This window comes from Manis pentadactyla, chromosome 7 (assembly GCF_030020395.1).
Source record: "Manis pentadactyla isolate mManPen7 chromosome 7, mManPen7.hap1, whole genome shotgun sequence".
Classification (NCBI taxonomy): Eukaryota; Metazoa; Chordata; class Mammalia; order Pholidota; family Manidae; genus Manis; species Manis pentadactyla.
Genome location: NC_080025.1, coordinates 142,877,192 through 142,904,843, shown reverse-complemented (window position 1 = coordinate 142,904,843; position 27,652 = coordinate 142,877,192). Strand labels below are relative to the sequence as shown.

At 43.1% G+C, this 27,652-nt stretch overlaps 1 protein-coding gene across 2 annotated transcripts in view; it reads right to left on the bottom strand.

Annotated features, from left to right (window-relative positions):
• ZNF398 (zinc finger protein 398) overlaps positions 1–6,837 on the bottom strand; it is a 29,678-nt gene extending 22,841 nt beyond the window's left edge. Inside the window, exons 1-2 of one of the 2 annotated variants that reach the window (XM_036899602.2) lie at positions 6,613–6,837; positions 3,258–3,653 (exon numbers count right to left, since the gene is read on the bottom strand). In XM_036899602.2, the coding sequence (XP_036755497.2) occupies positions 3,258–3,653; positions 6,613–6,636 (420 nt within the window). In that variant the 5' untranslated portion in view covers positions 6,637–6,837. Of the gene's footprint in view, positions 1–3,257; positions 3,654–5,998; positions 6,548–6,612 lie in introns of those variants that run through there. The other variant, XM_036899603.2, reaches the window with a different exon arrangement.
• Positions 6,838–27,652: the final 20,815 nt, after the last annotated feature.

Below are 27,652 nucleotides of genomic sequence, written 5' to 3'. Positions count from 1 at the left end.
GAAGGAAATTCTGACACGCTACAACATGAATAAACCTGGAAGATAATTTTCCTATGTGAAATAAGCCAATCACAAAGAACAAATACTATGTGATCTCACTGACATGAGACACTTAAGAGTAGTCAGATTCACAGAGACAGAAAGAATGGTGGAGGAGAGGGCCTGGGGCAGGCAGATGGGGTGCCGTTTAATGGGCACAAAGTTTCAGTTCGGGAAGTTCTGGAGATCATGGTGGTGATGGTTGCAAAACAATGTGAATGCGCTTAATGCCACTGAACTGTGTACCTAAGCATGGTTGAAATGGTAAATTTTGTCATGTATATTTGCAATTTAAAAATTGAAATTAAGAAAAGTTTACTTCCCATATTTCAATCTAGTAGATCTTCACTATATTCTAATTTCATGAATGAATCTTTAAGAAAATTCACAATATTATTTTATATATGATTTTGGAATTGAAAATGGACAGTTTACATGTTATCTAGGTAAGATAATAAGTAACTTTACCTTACCTTTTCTGCTATTTTTATGGCAAATACTAAGTTTGAATTATTCCAAAGAGCTTCTGGAGGGGCTCCAGACACACAAACAAAACACACGTGGGAGGTTCTTTATCAGGTACCCTCCCGGCTACCTCATCTCTACTTGCCTTCTCTGCCCACTCTGAAAGAGGCGTTCAGTGCCATCCTCTCCGTTTTTCTCTTCCCACTCAACTCTTTAACCTGCTTCATTCAGTCCTCAACCCCACCCCTGCATCCAGACATCCCTTGTAAGGTCACAAATGAAGTTGTGTTTCCAAATCATAGTTACTGTTCTCCTCTTTCTAGACTTCTCAATGACATTCACCTCAAACGACAATCTCTCTGGGAAATGCATTTTCCGCTGGTCTGGTGACCCCACGCACTCTCCTGTTTCCCTTCTTTCCTACCCCTCTGGCCCGTCCTCCTCAGACTCCTGAGCCAGCCTCCTACCCCAGAACTTGGTCCTTGGCCTCTGCCTCTCACAGCTCCTTTCTCTCCTGAGGTAATCACCTCCAGTCTCCTGGCTTACAATGCAATCTGTATGCCAACGATTCCCAAATATTTCTCACCTTTGAGCTTCAGAGACCATGTAATGTCCTTCCTGAATGTATCACAGGCATCTCAAACCTAACACCACCAAAGGAGAACGCCTAATTCCTTCCCACCTCCAAGCCACTCCCGTCTCAGTAAATGCCAACACCATACACCGGCTTCCTCCAGCCAAAAGCCTGAGATTCCGTCAACGGAAGGTGCTTAAGAGCATATACTCTAGAGCCAACAGGGTTACAATATAACTCTGTTATTTGTAGTTTTTAACTATATGATCCTGGGCAAGTTAGCGTTCTTATGAAAATAACGGAAGCACTTAGAACAGGAAGTTCTAAGTAAATTATCACATAGTAAATTGACAATCACTGTTGGTTCTCAGTCCCTCATCCCCTAAATCCTACCTTAATTTCTACTGTCCTGAATCTGTCTACGTGTCTCCATCTCATTACCCAAGCCTCTCATCCCTTTTCTTTTATTAAAGTGTCAATATACAACCTTATGTTGGTTTCAAATGTTTATCACAGTGGTTCAGCAGTCCCTGTGGTCAGCTTATATTGTGATTGTGGATTGCTGTGCCCCTTTACCCGCCTCCCCCTCCTGCCCTGCACCCACCCCAACCCCTCCTCCTTGATAACCATTAGTCACTTCTCAGTGTCTGAGTCTACTGCTGTTCTCTTCCTTCTATTTTGTTTTTTTATATTTCACAAATAAGTAAAATCATATGGTACTTGTCTTTCTCCACCTGGTTTATTTCACTAAGCATAATACCCTCTAGATCCATCCATCTCATCCCTCCTTTTACAGCTGCCTTATTTCCTCCTTGCTTCAGTTCTTACCCTCACGATCCATTCTCCACAGAGTAGGCAAAGTTCAAACTATAAACCAGACACAACTCCTCCTCTGCTTAAAACTCTCCAATTTCTTCCCATTAAATAAAATCCCTAAGATAAAATCCAAATTCCTTAATGTTGGTCTCCAAAGCCCTACATCAGTGGTTCACAACCCTAGTTGCTTATCAGAATATTCTATGGAGCTTTAAGAATTATTAACGCTTATGGCCCATCCTGGACCTACTAAATCAGAACCTCTTAGTTTAAAGAGAGATTCAAAATTTAAAAAGCCCTCCAGGTGATTCCTGTGTACAGTCAGGACTGAGAAACACTGCCATAAATGACCTGACCTCCACCCATTTCCCCTGTCATGCTTGGTTATTCACTGCATACTGGCTCCCTGGCTTATTTCCTTTCCCTTCGTAGGGAAACTTTCCCAGTTTGTTCGTGCCTGCGGGACTTTGTACTAGGTTTTCTTTCTGCCCGGAGAGCTCCTCCCCAGACTTTCTCGCAGTTGGGGCCTTCCTGCCATTCAGTCTCAGTCTAAATATTAGCTCCTATATGAGACCTCTGACATCTAATCTAAAATAAATCACCAGATGGCATTTTTATTTTTATCAAAGCACTTAAATGGATTTACTTTCTTGTTTCTTTATATTATCTTTCTTTCTCAGCTAAAATTTAAGCTCTAGGGGAAATGTTCACTGCCTTCAGGATGTACTTATCAAGCAAACAGTAAATGTTCAAGGAATATTTGTTGAGTGAATGAATGAATAAACGAGCATGCCTGGAAACTAGTTGCCTCAAGGCTATCTTCCACAGCTTAAGAATGATGTTTATTTCCTTTTCTGTTACGGGCTATCCCCTCCAGAGAGCTAGGCCCTCGCACTGCGGTACGCTTGCATGGAGGATAAGGAAGGCCAGGCTCTATGTCAGTCCTAGCCCTACAGATGGCTCCAAACCCCTACTTATTCCACATCCCTTCCCTGTCCTCCCTCTGACTTTTCCATCAGAATTGCCAACAAATTCAAACTGACTGAATTAAATGTTTAAATTAGTTTCCCCAGCAAGATTGTGGTAGACAGGTTAACAAAGAAAAAAGTGATCCAGAAGTAAATGGTAGGAGAAAGCAAAGAAGAAAAAAAGTCCATCTTCCAGAGAGCCAACTTTGGATTGGAGAGTTTTCCAATCTGAAGTTGGACACTCCAAACAATCGCTAAATTGAACACAGAATGCTTTCCAAGCAGATAAACACAAAAGCACTTTATGTTTCCTTTCTCCTGATGGACCAACATTATCCCTTACTACTACTTGAGGACCAGAGGTACCACTCTCCAGTTGGAAGTAAAGGCATTACCTTGGGGATCTCTCCCTTAATGCCCGGGGGCAGCCGCAGGATCCAGAAGTTCCGGTTCCTCAGCAGGTTCTCCAAGTTCTCCAGCCGCCTCTGCAGCAGCCCGTACTCCTGCAGCAGGGTCCCCAGCACGGCCCACTTGCCATCCAGCTGGTTCCCAAGATCGGCCACTGTCTTTTCACAGCTGGCTAGCTTCTTCTCTGCTGTCCCTGTCCGTCCCTCGAGGTGCAGGAGTCGCCGGCTGTGGACCTCCACTTTTCTCTCTATAGCCTGCACAGCGGCCACCACGGTCCATAGGGAGATGGCTGCAGTCTGCAGATGGGCCTCGTTTGCTGCTGGGGGCGTGGGAAGAGGAAGGGGCTGCAGGGATGTAAGGCATTCGGAGTCCCATTCAGCCGTCTGTGTGCAGTGGAGAGATGAGATAAGACACTGAGTGTTACTAGGAACCCTAATCCAAACTAAAATCACAGGACTGGTTAACTGGCTGGCTCGGATTAACCTAAATACAGTTTTAGTACTGCCTGCAGAAGCCTCCTCTTTATGATGCTCAATGGCATCCAAAGCCAAGAGAACAGCTTTGGTGATTTCGGGATGGATTATGTAGACGGTGAATGAGCGAAACTGGATCAAGAACCAGCCTGGCATACGCCCTGGACATAAAGCCACTCGTCTAGAGGCTCAGGTTGCTGCTGCATCCCCTCTCTCTGGAAAATACCTGAGTGCACGAGGATCTTCCCAGGCTTCACTGAGCTCCATGCCCTCTGATAAACCCCTTACTGATTTATGTTCTGGCCCCATCCACCACCCTCCTGAAAACTACAACCATACCATTCAGTAATGGCTGAATAAGCTGATAACATTGAGTTTGGAGAAAACATGATGGCTATTTTCAGATACTTGAAGAGTTATAAAACAGAAGGCAGAACAGACTTGTTTAATCTTACACTGTTAATCCAGAGGACAGAACTAGAACACAGAATTCCCAGGCAGGGAAATTTTTGCCTATATAAATAATTTTTGAACCAGATCTTCAAAAGAAAATAACACTAACAATACTTTGAAACAAAGAGCATATAAGAAAATTCCTTCAACAAATAGTTTGGATGAGGAACACCTCTACGAAGCCTTCTTTTTTACCTATGAATCTGATAACCTGCTCTCTGGCCACAACCTCCCATCTCTCCAGCTCACCCACCACCTTATTCTCATTTCACTCAGCCCTTGACCACTGCATTTGCTCCTGATTTATCAGCTGCTCCAGGCTTTGTTTTCTTCCTTGGTTGGTCACTTCAGCCAGCCTCAGCCCCTTCACACATCTGTCTTTCTGCCTCACCCGACTGGCTAACGTCCAGCTTTGAGCCAGTCCTCATTCTTGTTCCCTGTTCCTGAAGGCAGGCTGGTAAGCCTTACCAAAGGAAGTCACATAGCCAGGTAAACTTATCACCACATGCCAATGGTCTCTAAGCTCACCAGGGACTCAACACTGCCTGGTACCCCCATGCTTCTCTTCCCATTGCATAGTGGCCATCACCACCCCCTGGCACACTCTCTAAATTTTTAGTACACAGCTTCTCCAACTAATGTGCATAAGAATCATCTGGAACTCTTCTTAAAATGCAGAACTTGATTCAGTAGGTCTGGGAGAAAAAGTGAGATTCTGCATTTTCAACAAGCTCCCAGGTGCCCCTGCTGGTTCAGGGAGCTCACGCTGAGCAGCAGAGCTCTTGTCCTTGGCAGGCCATCTCAATCTTGGGAGATGACAGGGCCTCCTACTTCAGAAAATTGGAGTAAGGAGCCCGAAACTCTCCGACCTTTCTCCTCTTTTTCTCCATACTCCTTCCCACTTCAAACTTAAGAGTAACTTAATCCCTGTTTCTTCTTTTCTTCCGACAGGAAAGAAATCCATGCTTTCTTCTTTCCTTCTCTCATACTATTGAAAACCAATCTCTCCACTTATGTGTTGAATGCCAACTCCTTTCACTCTTTTAGGTACATTGTTCTTTTCTCTTCTTTGGTCAATATTTCAATCTCTCCTGACTCTTCTCCATAAGAAAGACTTGCACTGTTCAATATGATAGCCACATGTGGCTGTTGAGCACTTGAAACGTGGTATTTCAATTGAGATGTGCTATGAGTATAAAATACACATCAGATTGTGAGAACTTTTGTACTGGGAGGGAGGGGAATGTAAAACTTCATTAATAAGTACTTAATGTTGATTACACATTGAAATATTTGGTATGCATTGGGTTAAATAAAATATATCATTAAAATATATTCATTTATTTTTACTTCTTAAATGTGACTACTAGGAAATTTAAAGTTACACCTGTGGTTTCTATTATATTTCTATTGGGTAGGGCTGGCATGAACACACGATCATCTCTACCATAATATAAAAAAGAGGTTGGAAAAGGAGAAACAGGTCCAAGGGCATTTCCCATCGCATTGCTGCCGCTCCCTCTTTTTCCCCCACTTCTGGCTTTCCAGGCCCTCTTCAGCAGCCCAGTCAGCCGCCTGGCCCACTGAAACAGCCCTCCTTGGGGGTGACCAAAGGCTTACTTGGCAAACCAAGGCATACTTTTCAGTGCTGTTCCTGGACTAGTCCCTGCTCGCTCTAAATGGTCTTGTGCGCAGGGACTGTGTGTCATCTCTGCAGCCCTGGCGGCTGGCAGAGGGCTTGGCACACTGCAGGCCTGCGGTAAACATCCGCTGAATGAATAAACGCGCTAAGGTGATCCCACCTCCGAGCCTGCGCCAGTCATTCACTCAGCAATACTGACGAAGGGCCTCCTGGGCGTCCCGCATTGTCCTGCGCTGGCACTGGGGTCCCTGTCCACACGCAGTCCTTCCACGCGCCTAAGCGCTGCCGTCACCACCGCATCTGTGGCTGTGCGAGGCTCAGGCGGACTGCGCCCAGGGTGATTCTGCGAGGGCGGCTCCCAGAGCGGGGGGCTGGCTGGTGCAGGCACCAAGCCCACCGCCCTCCGTCGGGCGGGCTGCATGTGGGGGTTCTCACACCAGGCGGGGGGTACCCTCCTCGCTCGTTCCTCGTTCACCAGCCTAAGAGGGTCTCTCGGCTAGAAACCTCCGAGTGGGCGGGGGGAGCCCTGGGCTTGGCGCCCGGGGGCTCCACGATGTGGGCGGTGGCGAGCCTTCCCAGACCCGCGCTGGGCGTTGGCGCTCCTCCGGGCTGGCGGGACCCCGGGGGCTTCTGTGCTCGGGCTGAGCCCCGCTCCGGGCCCCGTGCCTAACAGGCCGGGCTTCCCGCCCTCCTCCCTCCCTTCGGTACGCGACGCAGAGCCCGAGGCGCCCACCGACCCGAGCTCGCAGCGTTCGGCAAGCGGGCCGCCCTTACCGGAGCCGGGGCTGCCTCGGCCATGGCCCTGCGCTGTCCGGCCCGGCCCGTAGGGAGCAGCTGCCGCGGCGCGCGGCCCCACGCAGGCCGGCCCCGGTCTCTCTGTAGGCGGCACCCGCCCGGCCTCCCTTCCCGCCCGGGCTCGCGCGGCCGTCGGGAGCCGTTGCTCGGGGCGCGGGGACGCAGCAGGGGCGCGGGGCGGCCGGCCGGTGGAGCTCGGGTGGCGCGCAGCGGCTCCCCAGCTGGCGCTTTGTGGGCACCGAGCGCTACCCGGGAAGGGCTCCGGCCTAGACGCGCCGCCCGCCCGCCCGCCGCGGGCGCGCCCCCTGCCGGCCCCGGAGGCCACTTCCACCCTGCAGGCCGGCCGCTTGTCGCCGGTGCGTGGTGTTCGATGCACGGAACCCGGCCGCGTTTTGTTAGCTCGCACACTGCGACCACGTTTAACAGATTGGAGTTTAGGGTCCCGCCACAAAACCGGGGCTCTTCCTGGGGTACTTGCCTTCCAGGGAGCAGGCACCCCTGCAGGGAGGCGCTCAGGCTGGGGGCAGCCTATTGGAAAGGTGAGAATGGGCTGCGGGCGAGAGGCCGTGGCGGGCCTGAAGAGTGGGAACGTGCGGCTGAGAGGCACACAATTGTGATGAAAACTACAAAAATTGCAGGTGTGCCTGCCAAGGTGAGGCGTTTACACCCCACATGGCCCGTGTTATGACCCAAATTTACTGTACGGTTTCTCAGGTTTTGAGGTGGTGGTTCTCTGGGTCCGTGCTGATGGACAGGAAAGCATGGAGATGGGGTGTTTCAGATTGAGTGTTACAGTTAGGACAGTCACGCAACCCTGAATTTCCGGCACTCCTTATTTCAGACGTGCCAAACATGCATCAAAGTCTTCCCAAACCTGTATTTCAACAAATGAAACAAGTTAATACCCATTAACAAAGTACCTTAAAAATCACAAAAGTATGAGAACCATCTTGATGGGGCACCTGCCACTGAGCGTACTAAGCTGTTGTAGATTGTTGCTGCCCTTGCAGTGTTACTTGGGTCTACCCGAGTAGTATTTTGGTCAAATGGTGAATGTTTGATAGTTAAAAATTGCTATCTCCTGAATCAGAGTATCACTATAACAAAATGAACTTCTAGAAAAAAAAAAGGAAGAAATCTGAATTTTCTTGGAAAGGAAATTCATGTTTGTCATTTTATTGCTAAAAATGTAGTAGTTAAAATTTTGAAGTTTGACCTTGATGCCCGGATTCTTGTTCACGGAGTCGAAGAATGAACTTCGCAAACACTCAAAATAGGAGAGCAAGGGAAAGGCTTTTATTTAGAGACAAAGTGAGAGGACAAAGCTCCTGGCTCATGCCGGGAGGGGACAAGAGAGTCCGTGGTCGTGCACTATCTACGGGTTTTATAGGCAGTTGAGGATTTTCGGGAACGTGATAAAGGGCTATGGATGTGGACCTGTTAAGTGGTCCTGAAATGTTCATCTTTGAGGAGACATTAAGTCTCTTTTCTCATCAGTCTTCCAGATAATTCTGCAAAATTAACATAAGAAATTGACTGAAGATTTCTTTACCAAAATAGCAGCTTCTTGGTCTGGGAGCATATCAATCATCAATCAAGACCACCTGCCCTGCCCTTAAGGTGGGCTGAGTTATTGCCTGTTTGCTAAAGAGTTTAAAAGGCAATCAAGGTGTCATCTTTCTCATTTTTACTATGTTGCTGATGGCTGGGCTTGCTTGTCATTATTAATTGCCCAGGTCGCAAATCACCTGATCAGGTCTGAAGGAGGAAAATCAGCACATAGGCCTGGGCCTTTTAGCGTGCTAAAGTGAATCCTAACATGATTACAAATGATTAGCATAATAAAAAACATGGGCTATGCTGAGATACTTTCCTTTATCTGGGAAATGTTAACTGATCTCACTGAAGAATGACTCTAGAGTATAATGTTTAACAGAGTTTTGGTGGGGGTTTCCTTGCATATTGTTATATTGCTCTGACTGTAATTATCTTGCCTCGCTTTTTCTGGGGGCCTAAACCCACAGTCCTTGTCTCAACCTTATAAGACAAGAACAGTAATTTCTTAGTCCTGTCAACTGCCAGATGCCTCTAGGACCATTAAACAGGGGCATCTGAATTACTAAATATGGTACTTTCAACTGAGCATCATAGAGTAAAATGACTTCTGCTAGTGTAGTATGGTGATAGTGCCACCAACTTACTAAGTGTGCCTTCCTCTAATAGGAACTTATGAAGATAAAGACTTTTCTCCTTGTAAATTCTTGGCCTTGAAAATTTCTTGGATGGTGATGTTCATTTCATTGAAGCGATTTCACCAACTGAAGTTTTGTGCCCTGTTCTGTCCAACTTTTGTTTTAAGATGCCTATTTTCAAAAGCAGATATAAAATGATTGGACTCCTGTTTTTTATTTCTAATTTGTAATGTTTTTGTCAGTTCCTGCTACTATACACAATGACTAGAGAAAAGTTTGTCCTTAACGTTTGGATCTAGGATTGTGACAATGGAGCAGTTTAATTGGTTTTCAAGTTAAGAAAATAATCAGTTTCCATTTGCATCTTAGCTTTCCTTGCATGCACACCAATTTCAGCATCTTCCCTGGAGTAGAATCAAAGGAAGATTTTTCAGCAGGATGTAGAAAATACTTGCACCCTCAAGGCTCATCAATTTATTCAGCAAGTTCCAATAAACAAACTCCTTTCTATGCAAGCAGCCGTTGGTTAATAGTCTTGCCACATTAGTAATGGTCTCTAGAAAGTACAAATTTAAGACCTTCTTTATTCTGTCAGCCTTTGAAAGATATAACAGCTGCTATTCCATCTTGTTTAAATATATTGTATATGTACATGACAAGAAAATTTCAAAATCTTTTGTGTATCAAATAATTTGTTATTGGCTGAAGAAAATTTATGAATTTGCTTTGTTGCCATCTCCCACCCCCAAGTGGTCTGCAATCTTTCTGCTTGCTGCAAGTCATTTTTCATTACATCTTTTTAAGCTATAACCATTTCCTAAATATAACACTGAAGAATGTAAATAAATTACAGTATGCTTGTGCTCACAGCCTTCACCATATTTGTTCTATAGTCAATGATAATTTCATGCATTTGTCTTTACTGATTTTACATCCCGTGAATATTTCTCAAAATCAGATTCACTATGTGTGTGAGACCCAGGAATCTTTCACCAACTAAGGAAAGAAGAAACATGGTTGAATTAGTCATTAATCCTCCATATTGTAAAAAAATTAATGCTGATTCTTTATGCCCAAATGTCACATACAGCATATGCTTTGGTATCATATTTAATATTTCATTAACCTTTTGTGCACAGCAAAATGTAAGTCAAGAAAAAGTTTTTAGTGATGTTTTTTCTAAAGGAAATCAATATTTAGAATTCATAGCTTCGGCAAATCTTAAACATCCTTTCTCTTTATTTTCTTCTGAAAATGGCTATCAGTCTATAGCAATTATTTCTACAAGTTTTAAAAAAAGATTAGCCTTCACATATCCCAAACCATGAGGCACTGTCTTAATAAAAACATTCTTGTAAGTTCATTGTTTAGGGAGAACAAATATACTTTGCATATCTTATTTAAACTTTCTCCTTTATTCTCATGCTATCTATATTTTTAATCATGTCTCAGTCAAAGGTGACTTATCATATGTGTGTCATACAGGAGTGTTTTTTTGTTCTTGTGAAATTTTGAGGTTGTCACATTGGCACTCTGCTTTTAATTTATCCTCATAATATGTGAAAAATTACCAAGTAGGGCTTTTTCTTTTTTAGGACTCATGAATAAATGGAATTAAATGATTAAACATTAGTTTCTAAAGATTATTTTATTTAGTGTTATGAATGCAATTGTACCAAATATTTCTACAGTAATTTGAATTATGTTTAATCTTTATTACTTTGCCCTGTGGTAGTATTTATATTTTGATAAACATCTGTAGGCTTAAAGGGTATATAATGTTCTTTCTGAAGTTATCTGAATAATATTCTCTCAATATTCACATAAACTGTTAATAGATTTAACAATATTTGTTTATTTGAAATTTATTAATATTTATTTGAAAGTTCTTGTTGATTACATAGAATCAACACCTTTTATAATCTTTAGTAATTGTGGCATTTTACTTTTGCAATATTAAAATACAAAATATTTTGTATTAAAATATTAAAAAATTAAAATACAATCATATATACTTCAACTGACTGTTAGCATGTCAACATATAAATCACATCATCAGATTTTACAGTCAAGTTACAGCTAGAATTTAGAACTCTAAATTTTAAAGTAGATATTCAGATACTAACAATAAATATGAATGACATGCCATGTTTATGTCCGAAGGCTGATGCACTGTTGGAAACCTACCCAATCACATGGTCATTACTCATGCGCAGGTCTAAGAATGCCAGAAATGACATTGAGTGAGCATTCAGCTTCCGCTTGGCAGTGACTGATGCTGAAGCCACAGCTGAACAGCAGAATTCGCCCAAACGCTGAGTCTGAAGCCAAAGGTCAGTGTACCCCCAGGATGTATGCATGTAGTTCTCATCTAGGAAAGTATGAAAGACCTAGGGATTGTGCAGTGATCAGATTCCTGGGATTGCAGATTAAATTTTCCAAGTGATTACTATCCATCTGGTCTAAAATTATGGATGTTATTTTAAATTTATTTTAATATTTATATGATGTAAATAGGTTGAAATTATTTTGTATTTTTACTATCAATGGCCACCAAAATTCTAAGATTAACACATTTCACTTTCTTTGTCCATTCATATTTATTATTCTTTTTCTGTGCTTTGCAGAATAGTTGAAATATACAGGGACATATATAAAGCAGACAAGGCCACCTATAATCATACTTTTCAGAGATAATCACTCCTAGCATTTTGATATCCATTCTTTTATTCATATCTATCTACCTATATATTTATATTTAACATAGTTGGTACCATAAGTACTGTTTTGCCAGCTGCCTTTATTACTTAATATGCTTGAATATCTTCCCTAGCATTAAATATTCTTCTATAAGATAAATTTAATGTCTACATATTATTTCATTGTACCAGTGTTTAACAATTTATATATTTAAGTTCTAATTTTTCACCACTGCATAAACTTAAGATGAGTCTGCTTGTGCATAAATCTTTACATGCTTTTTTGATTGTTTCCTTAGTCACTAGCAGTAGGAGATTACTGGGCAAAGGGGTATGATGATTTATTCAGACTCCTGAAGCATATGGCCAGATTACTATCCAGAGAAGTTGTACCAATTTACATTCCCACCAAGGATATATAACTCTCACTTTCATTTTTTGGTTGTGTCTTTCAATGTTCCAGTTTATTTTTATGTAGTCAAAGCTCTCAGTGTTTCCCTTTATGCCTTTTAAGTTTTGAGTTTTGCCTCCTTACTCCAAGACTATAAAAATATTCTTGTTTTCTTCTGGTTCTGGAAAAAATATCTTAAAGTCTTTTCCTGTTGCATGATCTGTTGACAACAATAACCACTAAAATTTATTGAGTACCAAAGAGACCATGCTATGTACTCTGCATGTATCATATGATCCAATCTATCCCACTGTTCTTTAATCAGGATAACATGCTTTAAAGGTGAAATAATTTGCCCGAGGCCACAGGACTAAGCAGTGGACAGGTCAGGATTCAAAGGCGAGTTCCTTCGCTTCACTGCCCAAGCTCATGGCTGTACTCCCTCCTTCGTGGCCTTTAAACCAAATGTCAGTTTGAAATCATTAACCAAATAACATAAGGAGAAAGAATCTTCAGATCAGAGATGGCTGAAGATGTTTATAACTGTTTCATTGAGAAGACATTACAATTCAAAACCTTCAGTAATATGCAAAATTGTCTTTTCACTGCCTATGTGTAAACTGATTAACAACTTCTGAATTTTGGAAAAGTCATCCCTGATTATTGACACTGTGGCATTTCTTTTAACAGCAATTTATGAGTGCCTGCACGTGCCAGGAGATAAAGAATATAGTAAGACAAACTTTCTTTCCTCGTGGGACTGTGGCTTTATTTGGGGCTGGGAGATGGCAACAGAGCAAGTCATTCCAATTCAGTGCGGAACAGTTGTGTTAGTCTCCTACGGCTACCGTAACAAAGTACTGCACACTGGGCTGCTTAAAACAACGGAAACTTACTCTCCCATGGTCTGGAGTCTCAAAGTCCAAAATCAAGCTGTCAGCAGGACCATGCTCCCTCTGAGGCTCTGGGGGAGGGTCCTTCCTTGCTCCTTCCTAGATTCTGGTGTTTGTTGGCATCCTCATGTTCCTTGGCTTGTAGACCCATCACTCCAGTCTCTGCCTCCATGTCCTCCCTGTGTCTCTGCATCTCTTCTCTTCTTTTTTCTTTTCTTTTTATTTATTTATTTATTTATTATTTTGGTATCATTAATCTACAATTAAATGAGGAACACTATGCTTACTAGACTCCCCCCATCACCAAGTCCCCCCCACATGCCCCATTATAGTCACTGTCCATCAGCGTAGTAAGATGCTATAGAATCACCACTTGTCTTCTCTGTGTTGTACACCCCTCCCTTTGCCCCCCACTCCACATCATGTCTGCTAATAGTAATGACACCCCCTTTTTTTTTTCCCCTTATCCCTCCCTTCCCACCCATCCTCCCCAGTTCCTTTCCCTTTAGTAAATGTCAGTCCATTCTTGGGTTCTGTGAGTCTGCTGCTGTTTTGTTCCTTCAGTTTTTTTCTTTGTTCTTATACTGCACAGATGAGTGAAATCATTTGATACTTGTCTTTTTCTGCCTGGTTTATTTCACTGAGCATAACCTCTAGCTCCATCCATGTGGTTGCAAATGGTAGGATTTGTTTTCTTCTTATGGCTGAGTAGTATTCCATTGTGTATATGTACCACATCTTCTTTATCCATCCATCTACTGATGGACACTTAGGTTGCTTCCATTTCTTGGCTATTGTAAATAGTGCTGTGATAAACATAGGGGTGCATCTGTCTTTTTCAAACTGGGCTGCTGTGTTCTTAGGGTAAATTCTTAGGAGTGGAATTCCTGGGTCACATGTTATTTCTATTTTTATTTTTTTGAGGAACCTCCATATTGCTTTCCACAATGGTTGAACTAATTTACATTCCCACCAGCAGTGTAGGAGGGTTCCCCTTTCTCCACAACCTCGCCAACATTTGTTGTTTGTCTTTTGGGTGGTAGTGATCCTTACTGGTGTGAGGTGATATCTTATTGCGGTTTTAATTTACATTTCCCTGATGATTAGCGATGTGGAGCATCTTTTCGTGTGTCTGTTGGCCATCTGAATTTCTTCTTTGGAGAAGTGTCTGTTTAGATCCTGTGCCCATTTTTTAATTGGATTATTTGCTTTTTGTTTGTTGAGGTGCGTGCTCTTCCCTTCTTGTGAAGACACCAGTCATACTGGAGTGGGGGCCCACTCTACTTCGTGTGGCCTCATTTTAACTTGCATCTTAATCACATCTGGAAACACCCTATTTCCAAATAAAGTCACATTCACAGCTACCAGGGATTAGGACTTTAACATATCTTTTGTGGAGAACATTAATTCAACTTGCAACAGATTAAACATGAAAGGAAAGTACCCATAGTAAGGAGCATACAGGAATGAAAATTGTTCTGAGTCCTGAGAGTTTCAGGGGAGACTTTCTGGAGCAGGTGAGGCGGTAGCTGCGTCTTGAAAGGAAGATAGAAATTAGCAGATGTCTTGGCAACAGGAAATGGTCATTCTAATTAGAATGAACAGCAATGCAAAGTCCTAGTATTGTGCTCAGCACAGGATATTTAGAAAACTACAGGAGGGGGAGTGCTGTTTGATCTTAAAATGTGGGGAGTAAAGCACAGATGCAGAAGATTAGAGAGGTTGGCCAACTACATGAGTTCTTAGAAGCTTGAGAAAGAGGCTTGAAAGAATTAAAAACAGCACTGTATTTTCAAATAGGTAAGGAAATTAGCATTGAGCTGGTGATCACTATTCACTGGGCACTCTTCACAATAATCTGGTTTAGTCCTTACATCAACCACATAAGGTAGATGTCACCATTTTTTTACTCTGTAATTTATATGAATTTTCTACATGATTTGTAACGGTTTTTGTCCCAGCCTGCAGCACAGAGGTAGGGTTTCCCTCTGGGGAAGAAGGCAGAATTTGTTTCTTGACCAGGATAAGAAAGATACTGTCTTCCTCCAGGTAAGCAAATAAACAAGCATGCTAGTATCCCCCTAATAAGATTAGGATAGGATTGCCAGGTGAAATATAGGATACACAGTTGAATTTGAATTTCAGATAAACAACAAGTAATTTTCAGTATAAGTGAGCCACATGCAATACTTACACTAAATAATTTTTGTTGCTTATCTGAAATTCAAATTTAACTGGACATCTATATTTTTCCTAGCTAAATCTGGCAACCCTAGCCTCGGGGTTTCCTAAGCTCACCGTTCCTTGGTTGTGACACAGATCCACTGTGTGTGCAGCATCCACCTGGGCCTTACTGCATCACCCCCATCAGCGGATTGATGGCCACATGGGGTGAATGCTACCAGCTGCTCTGTGAGTAAGAAAGGCCTTTGTCTCTGACCCAGGAGGCTCCTTCTCCAGCACCTGTGGAAACTATGGCCGGCTAACTGGTAGGGTAAAACCTCAGAACCTATAGTTCCTTACTTGATAACAATAACCTAGATGAGGGACACTTAGATTCTTTTTAATCTAATTAGATAGTATTACTATTATAAGAAATATTGCAGCAAATATCCTGGAACAGGATATTGTGATAGGTACAAAAACATCTTTTGGGAAAACTTCTGGAAGTAGAATTGTTGGGTCAAAAGATGTGTACATTTAGGAGTTTGGGAATTCCTGAATGAGCAGCCCAGATTTCTTACCTGGTGCCCTATAGTAAACCTGGCTACTTTCTTTTATTACAAAATATAAAAATGAAAAAAGGTACATATATTTAAAATGCTGAATTGTATCAACAAATTGTTCTTCATAGAGGTCATATCCATTAACTCTCACCAACATATGAAAGTATCTGTTTACTTCCACACTTGTAAACCAGTGGATTGTGAACTTTCTTGATCTTTGCCAACCTGATAAATAAAAAGTGGGATCTCATTTAGTTTGACTTTATATCTCTCTTTTTATGAGTATAGTTGAACATACTAAGCTTAAAACCTTGTGAATTTCCTTTTCTGTGAACTGCTTACATTTTAATCATTTTTCTGTTGTGGTGTTGATATTTTCTTATTGAGTTGCATGAACTCTTAATGTAGTATGGAAATTAGACCCTTGTTTTTCATGTTATATACACTTTACCTAGTTTGTCATCTATTGTTTGGCCAGACAGAAATTTAAAATTTTTATGTAATCAGTATTTTCAGTCTTTTATGACTTTTGGTACTTGTGCCTAGCTTAGAAAGCCTGTGTCCTCTTAGTTTTTTGCTTTTGTTTTTTAATCCCTTATCTTTTTGAAGAGTTCATGAAAGAAACAATGACTCAAAATTTCAGCAGTGGCTCTCGATTGGTTTTGCTATCATCTCTGGTATACTTTTGGCTTAAGGACGCACTCACAGCACAAAGCATTTACTAAATTGGTACATTAGCGGTGAAAGGAAAGGAGCGACACACAGCAGCAATTCACCGGAGAATTCCGCTTTATTAGGGAAAGGTGCTGGGTTATATAGGAAGGGGCATGGGGTGATTGTGGTGTCCCTTCTACGGGGCTGGTGGCTATTGGCTAGGTGCTGGGATTAGGGGGGCGAGGGGTGATTGGGCTTCAGGTGGCGCCGGCGGGAACCGAGGACTCGGAAGAGAAGCAGGAGGTTCGCCATCTTATGGGTGGGGGCCCTTCATTCCCCCCTTTCTCCTCTATGGGGTTGTGGACGTTGCTTTCTCTCTGACTGCTTCCTGCTGAACGGGGGCGGAGAAGGGAGTGAGGGCTGGAGGACTGGGAGGAAAGGGTTGATAGGACTCCCCACAGTAAGGACGAGTAGATGTGGGCTTCTTCAGGTTGGAAATCAATGAAGGTTCCCTGTAACCATAGGTCGAGGACTTGTTGATTCCAATGGTGCCAAGAGGATACGGGTGCCAGAAGCCAGGCGTCTGTGGCCATTGTTTCCAGGAACAGTTTCCAGCGGAGAGAGGGGTCCATCTCAGCGTGTGGTGAGGAGGTCACGTGAGGGTGAGGGATCTTCTGTGGCTAAAAGCTGGTAGTTCCTGAGTAAAAGCTGGTTGAAAGTTTGATTAGAGATTTTACCAACTTGGGATTTGATAAACTTTACTATACAAGGTAAGAAGAGACAGGCGAGGAGAATGATATAGAGCCTGCAATGGGCCACAGCCAGGTGAGGAAGGGGTTTGTTAGTATTGAAGAGAATGGGTTGGAATTGGAAGCAGAGTGGAGGCTGGAGGCAAGGTCGGTGAGTTTGGTCATGTCAGTTTCCACAATGCCGGATTCGTTGATGTAATAGCAGCACTCTTCCCGAAGGAAGACGCAGGTGCCGCCCTTCTCGGCTGAAAGCAGATCTAAGGCCCGCCGGTTTTGAAGGGTGACCTTAGCTAGCGAAGTGACCTGTCTTTGGAGAGAGGCCAGGGAATCGGCAGTGGATGTCAGGGCTCCCTCAAGTTTGGCGTTGAGATCTTTAATTGCCCATAGAGAGTGACCCAAGGTTCCTCCCAAAAACCCTGCCCCAATGGCTGAGGTGGTCAAAGAGATACTGACCATGATGGGAAGGAAAGCAGCCCTTTTTGTGCGCAAGGGCAAGGGAGGTTGGAGCTCAAGAAATTCTGCCATGCTGTAAAGTGTAAATTGTGGGATTAGGGTGACGAGAATGCAGGGTATATTGGAGTTGGGAGGCAGTGAGTTAAAAAGACTGCCATTGCACCAAAAGAAGTGACCTGGTTGCGTAAAAGTCTTAGAGCCGGAGGTAGGGGTGTAGATAGAGAGACAGTGAAGTGCGCTGGAGGGGGGAGGGGTTGGGCCTACACAATGGTGGATGGTGAGATTATCTGCGTATTCTGGTTCCCATAGGGGTATGTCTGCCAGGGGACGGAAGGGTTGTCCTTCTGCATGGAAGCAGTAGTTGGAAATATTAAGGGGCACGGCGGCCAGCAGTGGGCGCTGTAGTGATGCGCACAAGAAACAATTGGCGGTGTTGAGGGTGTGGTTGAGAAAGATGGTGGTGTCTTGAATGAGCTGTAACCAAGAGTAGGAGCGGGGGTAAGAAGATGAAGAGGCACCGTCAAGAGTTTGGACAATGACTTTCTCGGAATGTCCGATGTCTGATGCAACTTGAGAGATCTGGGAATGAGAGGGAACATACTCTTGAGAGATATGAAGGGTACCGTGGGGAGTCGAGGACCCCCCATAGTAAACTGAGGCTGTGACCCCAGTGGCCCATCGAGAGTTCCAGGAATCTGGGATTGATAAGGAGAATGAGCTGTTGGGATATTTTATGAAACAGTTGGAGGAGTAATACTGTGGGTACCGGGAGTTACCCATGTAGTGAGTGGTGCAAGACCAGTAGGGACATCCCCCGTAGGTGTCTGGCCATCGCCTGCAATAGGCTTGTTTTTGGTCATAGAGGAAGCAGAGGTAGGAGAATAAAGGTAGCTGCTAGTGAACACTTCAGTGGAGGGAGGAAAGTGGAGGTATAAAGGCTCGGAGCAGCCTTTCAGAGGGCAGTCTGATGTGGCAATGAGGGCAGTAATTTTTTTTTTTTTTTGATAAAATGGTTGAATTCCATAATATTTATTTATTTATTTATTTATTTATTTTTTATTGAAGGGTAGTTGACAACAGTATTGCATTACATTAGTTTCAGGTGTGCAACACAGTGATTCAACATTTATATACATGATAATTCTAGGTACCAGCTATCACCATACCAAGCTGTTACAATATTTTGACTATATTCCTTATGCTATACATTACATCCCGGTTACTTATTTATTTTACAATTGGAAGTGTGTTTATATATATATATATATTTTGTGAGGGCATCTCTCATATTTATTGATCAAATAGTTGTTAACCACAATAAATTTCTGTATAGGGGGGTCAATACTCAATGCACAATCATTAATCCACCCCAAGCCTAATTTTCGTCAGTCTCCAATCTTCTGATGCATAACGAACAAATTCTTACATGGAGTACAAATTCTTACATAGTGAATAAGTTACATGGTGAACAGTGCAAGGGCAGACATCATAGAAGCTTTCGGTTTTGCTCATGCATTATGAACTATACACAGTCAGTTCAAATATGAATATTCATTTGATTTTTAAACTTGATTTATATGTGGATACCACATTTCTCTATTATTATTATTTTTAATAAAATGCTGAAGTGGTAGGTAGATACGAGATAAAGGTAGAAAACAGAGTTTAGTGTTGTAAGAGAGCAAATGTAGATGATCAGGTGTGTGCCTGTAGACTATGTGTTAATCCGAGCTAGACGAGGGCAATAAACATCCATGTATGCAGAAGATTTCTCTCAGAACATGAGGGGGGAGGTTCTAAGCCTCACCTCTGCTGCTCCCCATTTTCTCACCAGATGGCCCCCTGCGACTGTGCCTGTCTTAGGTTGTTCCTCCCTTGAGGAATCTTACCCGTCTCTGGCTAACCAGTCATCTTCCGGGGCCATACAGGGAAATGTTAAGTTGGTAAGTGAGAGAGGAGAGAAGCCTTATTGTTTGAAAAGGTTAGCTTTTTACTTCTTTGCATATTTATGCCCTGTGGCTTCTATGCCTAGCATTTGTCTTGAGGTGTCTTTACCACTTGGAAGAATTATGATACTCGGTAAATTCGACATGTGGCACGAGTTCTATTTAAAGGTTGTGATTAGGTAGGAAGAAGAAAAGCTATAGAAGTAGCAGGCGGAAGAAAACCTGGGAAGATTGATTATTTCTTTGACATATCTTCTTTTATTTTTTTATTTTTTTTATTTTTATTTTATTTTATTTTTTATTTATTATTATTTTTTTAATTGAAGGGTAGTTGACAACAGCATTGCATTACATTAGTTTCAGGTGTACAACACAGCGACTCAACATTTATATACATGATATTTCTAGGTACCAGGTATCACCATACCAAGTTGTTACAATATCTTGACTATATTCCTTATGCTATACATTACATCCCGGTTACTTATTTATTTTACAATTGGAAGTGTGTTTATATATATATATATTGTGAGGGCATCTCTCATATTTATTGATCAAATAGTTGTTAACCACAACAAATCTCTGTATAGGGGGGTCAATACTCAATGCACAGTCATTAATCCACCCCAAGCCCAATTTTCGTCAGTCTCCAATCTTCTGATGCATAACGAACAAATTCTTACATGGAGTACAAATTCTTACATAGTGAATAAGTTACATGGTGAACAGTGCAAGGGCAGTCATCACAGAAGCTTTCGGTTTTGTTAATGCATTATGAACTATACACAGTCAGTTCAAATATGAATATTCATTTGATTTTTAAACCTGATTTATATGTGGATACCACATTTCTCTATTATTATTATTTTTAATAAAATGCTGAAGTGGTAGGTAGATACGCGATAAAGGTAGAGAACAGAGTTTAGTGTTGTAAGAGAGCAAATGTAGATGATCAGGTGTGTGCCTGTAGACTATGTGTTAATCCAAGCTAGACACGGGCAATAAACATCCATGTATGCAGAAGATTTCTCTCAGAACATGAGGGGGGAGGTTCTAAGCCTCACCTCTGCTGCTCCCCATTTTCTCACCAGATGGCCCCCTGCGACTGTGCCTGTCTTAGGTTGTTCCTCCCTTGAGGAATCTTACCCGTCTCTGGCTAACCAGTCATCTTCCGGGGCCATACAGGGAAATGTTAAGTTGGTAAGTGAGAGAGAAGCCTTATCGTTTGAAAAGGTTAGCTTTTTACTTCTTTGCATATTTATGCCCTGTGGCTTCTATGCCCAGCATTTGTCTTGAGGTGTCTTTACCACTTGGAAGAATTATGATACTCGGTAAATTCGACATGTGGCACGAGTTCTATTTAAAGGTTGTGATTAGGTAGGAAGAAGAAAAGCTACAGAAGTAGCAGGCAGAAGAAAACCTGGGAAGATTGATTATTTCTTTGACATATCTTCTTGTAGAGTAACTTCAGCATGGATAGGTTTTAAACGACTAATTAAATTGTGCACACACATTAACATAATAGGAATATAGTTACCTAACCAAAGCATACCTGTAATTACCAGCCATCTCCAGTGAAACCAAGAAAACCAGTTAGGCACCTTAGGCATTTGTGAAAACTTATCTATGATATGGTGGATATTGTCCGACTGAACTTAAACAGTCTGAGAGAATTCAGATAAACTAGAACAACCCATTCCTGGGGACTGTTCATATCCCATATGTTCTTTTAACGATAAATAGTCTGTGGTTGTAAGATTTTGGAGTGCTACAATTTGCACTTCTCCTAATTCTTGGTTGAGTTCCAACAGTATAGATCCAGTCCAATTTTTGTTTTACTGTATGCACAGGCCAGCTTAGATATCTCCTTCATCATTCCCATGGCAAGTCCAGGAACTGGTGGGATGAGTGCATCTACACCTGTGACAGTGCGTGGATCTTTGTTGGAGTTTTTTTTTTTTTGCTGATCATCTTCTGTCATGAGTCTTCCCGAGAGTGCTGATGTTGGAAGTTCTTTTTCATATCGTATCTTAGTTCATTTTCGGGGTAGCCAAATTAGGCTTTGATTCTCTGTATAAACACAAACAGACCCTTTGCCTACACTTTTATAAGAGGGCAGTAATTTTTGTTTGATGCTGTGTGTAAGTCTGTCTGACTTTGAATCGCCATACAAAGGAGGCTGGGGTGGCGGGGAAGACAACAGGAATGAGGAAAAAAAGGCGAGAGAGCAGTAAAGGAGGAAAAAGTCATGATTCGGGTATGGATGGCAAAGGGGGTGAACGGGAGATGTGGAGTTTCAAGGGATCAGAGGGATGAGGTGTGGTAGAGTAGACAGCATCTTGGGCTGTATCCGAAGGACTGTGGATTGTGACTGATGGGTCTTGAGTGTCCAGAGAAGGTGGGTCCTGGGTGTTTGGTTTCAACCTGGAGATATGAATCCAAGGGGTGACAGAGTTATCAGGTAGTAAGAGCTTGGCGGCCGAGGGGGTGCAGAGAATAACTGGGTGTGGACCTTCCCATTTTGGGGTGAGAGAGGGCCAATCCTCTGGCGGCTTATAAAACACTAGTTGGCCGGGCTGTAAGACAGGAGGATTTTGGGAGGCAGATGGATCAGGAAGGAGCCAATCCTGATATTTCCACAATTCGGTGCGGAGGAGAGAGAGTAGCGGAAGGGCCATATTGGGAGGAATCGGTCCTTTGTGGGAAGGGAGCCCTGGGGGTAGAATTGGGCGGCCGTACATGATCTCATAGGGTGACAAGAAGGAAGGTTTCTTTGGGAGGGCCCGAATGCGGAGTAGAGCTAAGGGAAGTAAGCGAACCCAGTCAAGGTGTAGTTCTAGAGATAGTTTGGTCATGATGTCTTTTAGAGTCCTATTGGCTCTTTCTACTTTTCCCAAAGCCTGTGGTCGATAAGGACAGTGTAGATGCCAGGGGAGTGAGAGTGACTTGGAGAGGTTCTGAATGATTTGGGCAGTGAACTCAGGGCCATTATCTGATTGGAGGGAAGTGGGCATCCCGAACCTAGGAAAGATCTGGGTGAGGAGGATAGAGACAACTGTGGACGCTCGTTTGTTAGTGGTGGGGAAAGCCTCGACCCATCCTGAAAATGTATCTACTAACACAAGCAGGTATGTGGTACGCTGTACTGGGGGCATGTTAGTGAAGTCTATTTGCCAATCTGCAGCAGGGACATTACCCCTTGCTTGATGAGCTGGGAAGGGTTGGCCTTGAGGGGGGTATTAGGGTTAGTGTGTTGGCAAATGGTGCACCTGTGGGTGATTTGGTCAAGTAGGGTTTTGTCTTCAGGAGAGAGAGAAAAAAAGGATTGTAAAAAATGGATTAAGGATTGGGGGCTAGGATGGAACAGATCGTGTAAGAGGCAGAAGAGAGACTCTGTCCTGGGGACAGAGGGTGTCTTGTGATAAGGCTAAAACCGCAGGGGCAGACAGATCGCTGTCTGGTGCTTCTTCTGATAGGGCAATCGACCGGGCTACTCTGTCAGCTTTATTGTTACCTCTTGTAATGGGGGAGTCGTCCTTTTGATGTGATTTGCAGTGGACTATGCCCAGTCAGTGTGGGAGTTGTGAAGCCTCTAGAAGTTTAGTAATTAAAGCTGAATTAGTGATGGAATTTCCTTTTGTGGTGAGGAGGCCTCGTTCTTTCCATACTGCCGCGTGAGACAAGAGAATGTGGAATACGTATTTGGAGTCAGTGTACAGTGTGAGAGACGTGTCCCGGGCCAGAGTGCAAGCTCTGGTGGCTGCAGTGAGTTTGGCCTGTTGATTGGTTGTACCGGGGGGTAGGGCTCGTGCCTCGATGACGTCTTTGAGGGAGACTACTGCATATCCTGCATTATGGGTGCCCTGATGTTTAAAGGAGGACCCATCAGTAAACCAGATGAAGTCGGAGTGTGAGAGGGCTCCTTCGGAGATCGTGGAGTGGCCCGGAAGGAAGTTGTGAAGGGCTTCCAGGCAATCATGCGAGGGAGTATGAGGAGAGCAGGGTAGAGGAAGAAGAGTGGCCGGATTCAGGGGCGGGCAGGGGAGGAAAAAAATGTCTGGATTTTGGAGGAAAGAGGACAGTAAGGTCAGGAGTCTGGAGGGAGGGAGAGTCTGTAAACTTTTGTAGGTTAAGAGATCCTTTAGGTGATGTGGGGACAGAATGGTAAGGGGCGCCCCGAATGTCAGTTTATGAGCTTCCTTCTGCAAGAGCTGTCCAGCGGCTAATGCCCGTAGGCAGGGGGCCCATCCCCGAACTGTGGAGTCTAATTGCTTGGAAAGATAAGCTACTGGGGCAAAGGATGGGCCATAATATTGGCCTAGGACTCCTAGAGCTTGACTGGACCTCTCATGAATGTATAATGAGAAGGGCTTCAACAAATCAGGAAGATGGAGAGCTGGGGCTTCCACAAGGGCTTGACGGAGCTTAATGAAGAAGTGTTGGGGTGAGGAGGATAATGGTTCTTCAGGGGGTCCCTTGCTGAGTTCGTATAGGGGTCTTGCCAACAGGGAGAAGTTAGGGATCCACGCTCTAAAATACCCAGGCAGGCCTAGAAAGGAAAGCATTTCTGTCTTGGTTTTGGGAATGGGCAGGTCAGAGAGGAGCCGTTTTCTGTAAAAAAATCTTGGGAGGAGGGGTCCAGAGGGATAGAAAAAAAAATGCGTCCTTGAGATCTAGGACTGAGAAGTGGGAGGCCGAGGCAGGGATCTGCGATAAAAGGGTGTATGGATTTGGAACTAAGGGATGAATAGGGACGATGGCCATGTTGATGAGGCGAAGGTCTTGGACGAGGCGGAAAGATCCGTTGTTTTTTTTAACAGCTAATATGGGGGTATTAAATGGGGAGTAAGTTGGTCTGAGGTAATTTTTGTTTAAAAGATCTTGAATGATGGGTTGGAGGCCTATGAGGGCTGAAGTGTTTAGGGGGTATTGGGCCTGACAGATATACTGAGAGGGGTCACATAATTCGATAGAGGCAGGAGGACATAGAGCCCCGGAGGGGCTTGTAATGTCCCAAACTTTGGGATTTACAGGGTGTATGAGGGCGGAACTGGAGCTTTCATTGGGTAGAGGGGGGTCGTCGGCTATGAGGGCCATCAGAAGGGGGTACTGGGGACTGTGGGAGTGGATATAGTTATGGAAACATGGAGGAGAGAAAGGATGTCCCGTCCTAGTAAGGGGATGGGACACTGGGGCATAACCAGGAAGGAGTGGGAGAAAGGTATGGGATTGTCTTGGATTGTGCATAAAAGGGGGGAGGTTTAATGGGAAAATCTGTTTACCTCCTACCCCGACTATAGGAGTAATGGCAGGCGTGGTAGGGCCCCGGTATTCCCGCAAGACTGTGTCTAGGAGGAAGGAGATGGGGCGACCGTCTACTGTTAAGGTAACCCTGGGCTCCTGTTTGGTGATGGAAATGGTTGGGCGAGAAGCCCCTGGGCCCCGTCAATCTTCTTCTGCCAGCCCCACTACGGCGGGCTTAGGATGGGGGTTGTTTGTCCAGCCTCCCCTTCGGGTGGTTGGGCAATCAGACCCCCAGTGGCCCTTTTTGTGGCATCTGGGGCGTGGGGTGGTAGGAGTTCTGGGGGAGGGGCACGCCCTTGACCAATGTCCTTCTTGTCCGCACTTGAAACAAGCTCCTGGGGGGGGCTTGTTTGTAGAGGGGCGCCCAGGTTGTGGTTTTATCAGCTGGGCCAACATTTGGAAATTGGCCTGATCAGCCTTTTGTTTGCAGCGTTCTTTCTCCTCCTCCGGTTATGGAAGACTTTAAAGGCCACTGTTAGGGTCTCAGTCTGTGGGGTAGCGGGGCCCTGTTCTAACTTTTTTTTTTTTTTTTTTTTTTTTTTTGTGTGTGTGAGGGCATCTCTCATATTTATTGATCAAATGGTTGTTAACGACAATAAAATTCTGTATAGGGGAGTCAATGCTCAATGCACAATCATTAATCCACCCCAAGCCTAATTTTCGTCAGTCTCCAATCTTCTGAGGCATAACAAACAAGTTCTTACATGGAGAACAAATTCTTACATAATGAATAAGTTACATAGTGAACAGTACAAGGGCAGTCATCACAGAAACTTTCGGTTTTGCTCATGCATTATGAACTATAAACAGTCAGTTCAAATATGAATACTCATTTGGTTTTTTTACTTGATTTACATGTGGATACCACATTTCTCTCTTTATTATTATGATTTTTAATAAAATGCTGAAGTGGTAGGTAGATACAAGATAAAGGTAGAAAACATAGTTTAGTGTTGTAAGAGAGCAAATGTAGATGATCAGGTGTGTGCCTGTAGACTATGTGTTAATCCAAGCTAGAACAGGGCAATAAAACATCCACGTATGCAGAACATTTCTCTCAGAACAGGGGGGGTGAGGTTCTAAGCCTCACCTCTGTTGATCCCCAATTTCTCACCTGATGGCCCCCCTGCGACTGTGCCTGTCTTAGGTTGTTCCTCCCTTGAGGAATCTTACCCGTCTCTGGCTAACCAGTCATCTTCCAGGGCCATACAGGGAAATGTAAAGTTGGTAAGTGAGAGAGAAGCCTTATTGTTTGAAATGGTTCGCTTTTTATTCTTTGCCTATTTATGCCCTGTAGCTTCTATGCCCAGCATTTGTCTTGAGGTATCTTTACCACTTGGAAGAATTATGATACTTGGTAAATTTGATATGAGGCACGAATTCTATTTAAGGGTTGTAATTAGGAAGGAAGAGGAAAAGCTATAGAAGTAGCAGGAGGAAGAAAACATGGGAAGATTGATTATTTCTTTGACATATCTTCTTGTAGAGTAACTTCAGCATGTATAGGTTTTAAGCTACTACTTAAATTGCGCACACACGTTAACATATTAGGAGTATAGTTACATAACCAAAGCATATCTGTAATTACCAGCCATCTCCAGTGAAACCAAGAAAACCATTAAGGCACCTTAGACATTTGTGAAAACTTATCTATAATATGGTGGATATTGTCCAACTGAACTTGAACAGTCTGAGAGAAATCAGACAAATTAAAACAACCCATTCCTGGGAAATGTTCACATCCCTTATGTTCTTTTAACAGTAAATAGTCTGTAGTTGTAAGATTTTGGAGTGCTACAATTTGGACTTCTCCTAATTCTTGGTTGAGTTCCAACAGTACAGATCCAGTCAAATTTGTTGTTTTACTGTATGCACAGGCCAGCTTAGATATCTCCTTCATTCCCATGGCAAGTCCAGGAGCTGGTGGGATGAGTGCATCTACAGCTGTAGCAGTGCGTGGATCTTTGTTGGGATTTTTTGATGATCATCTTCTGGCATGAGTCTTCCAGAGACTGCTGATGTTGGAAGTTCTCTTTCATATCGTATCTTAGTTCATTTTCAGGGTAGCCCAATTAGGCTTTGATCTTCTGTATAAACGCAAACAGGCCCTTTGCCTACACTTTTTTTTTTTTTTAATAATTATTTTTTATTGAAGGGTAGTTGACACACAGTATTACATTACATGAGTTTCAAGTGTACAACACAGTGGTAGAACATTTATATACATAATTCTAGGTTCCAGCTATCACCCTACCCGGCTGTTACAATATCTTGACTATATTCCTTATGCTATACCTTACATCCCGGTTACTAATTTATTTTACCATTGGAAGTCTGTCCTTTTTTTTTTTTTTTTTTGTTTTTTGTTTTTTGTTTTGTTTTTTGTGAGGGCATCTCTCATATTTATTGATCAAATGGTTGTTAACGACAATAAAATTCTGTATAGGGGAGTCAATGCTCAATGCACAATCATTATTCCACCCCAAGCCTAATTTTTGTCAGTCTCCAATCTTCTGAGGCATAACAAACAAGTTTTTACATGTAGAACAAATTCTTACATAATGAATAAGTTACATAGTGAACAGTACAAGGGCAGTCATCACAGAAACTTTCGGTTTTGCTCATGCATTATGAACTATAAACAGTCAGTTCAAATATGAATACTAATTTGGTTTTTATACTTGATTTATATGTGGATACCACATTTCTCTCTTTATTATTATGATTTTTAATAAAATGCTGAAGTGGTAGGTAGATACAAGATAAAGGTAGAAAAACTAGTTTAGTGTTGTAAGAGAGCACATGTAGATGATCAGGTGTGTGCCTGTAGACTATGTGTTAATCCAAGCTAGACCAGGGCAATAAAACATCCACGTATGCAGAAGATTTCTCTCAGAACGGGGGGGTGAGGTTCTAAGCCTCACCTCTGTTGATCCCCAATTTCTCACCTGATGGCCCCCCTGCGACTGTGCCTGTCTTAGGTTGTTCCTCCCTTGAGGAATCTTACCCGTC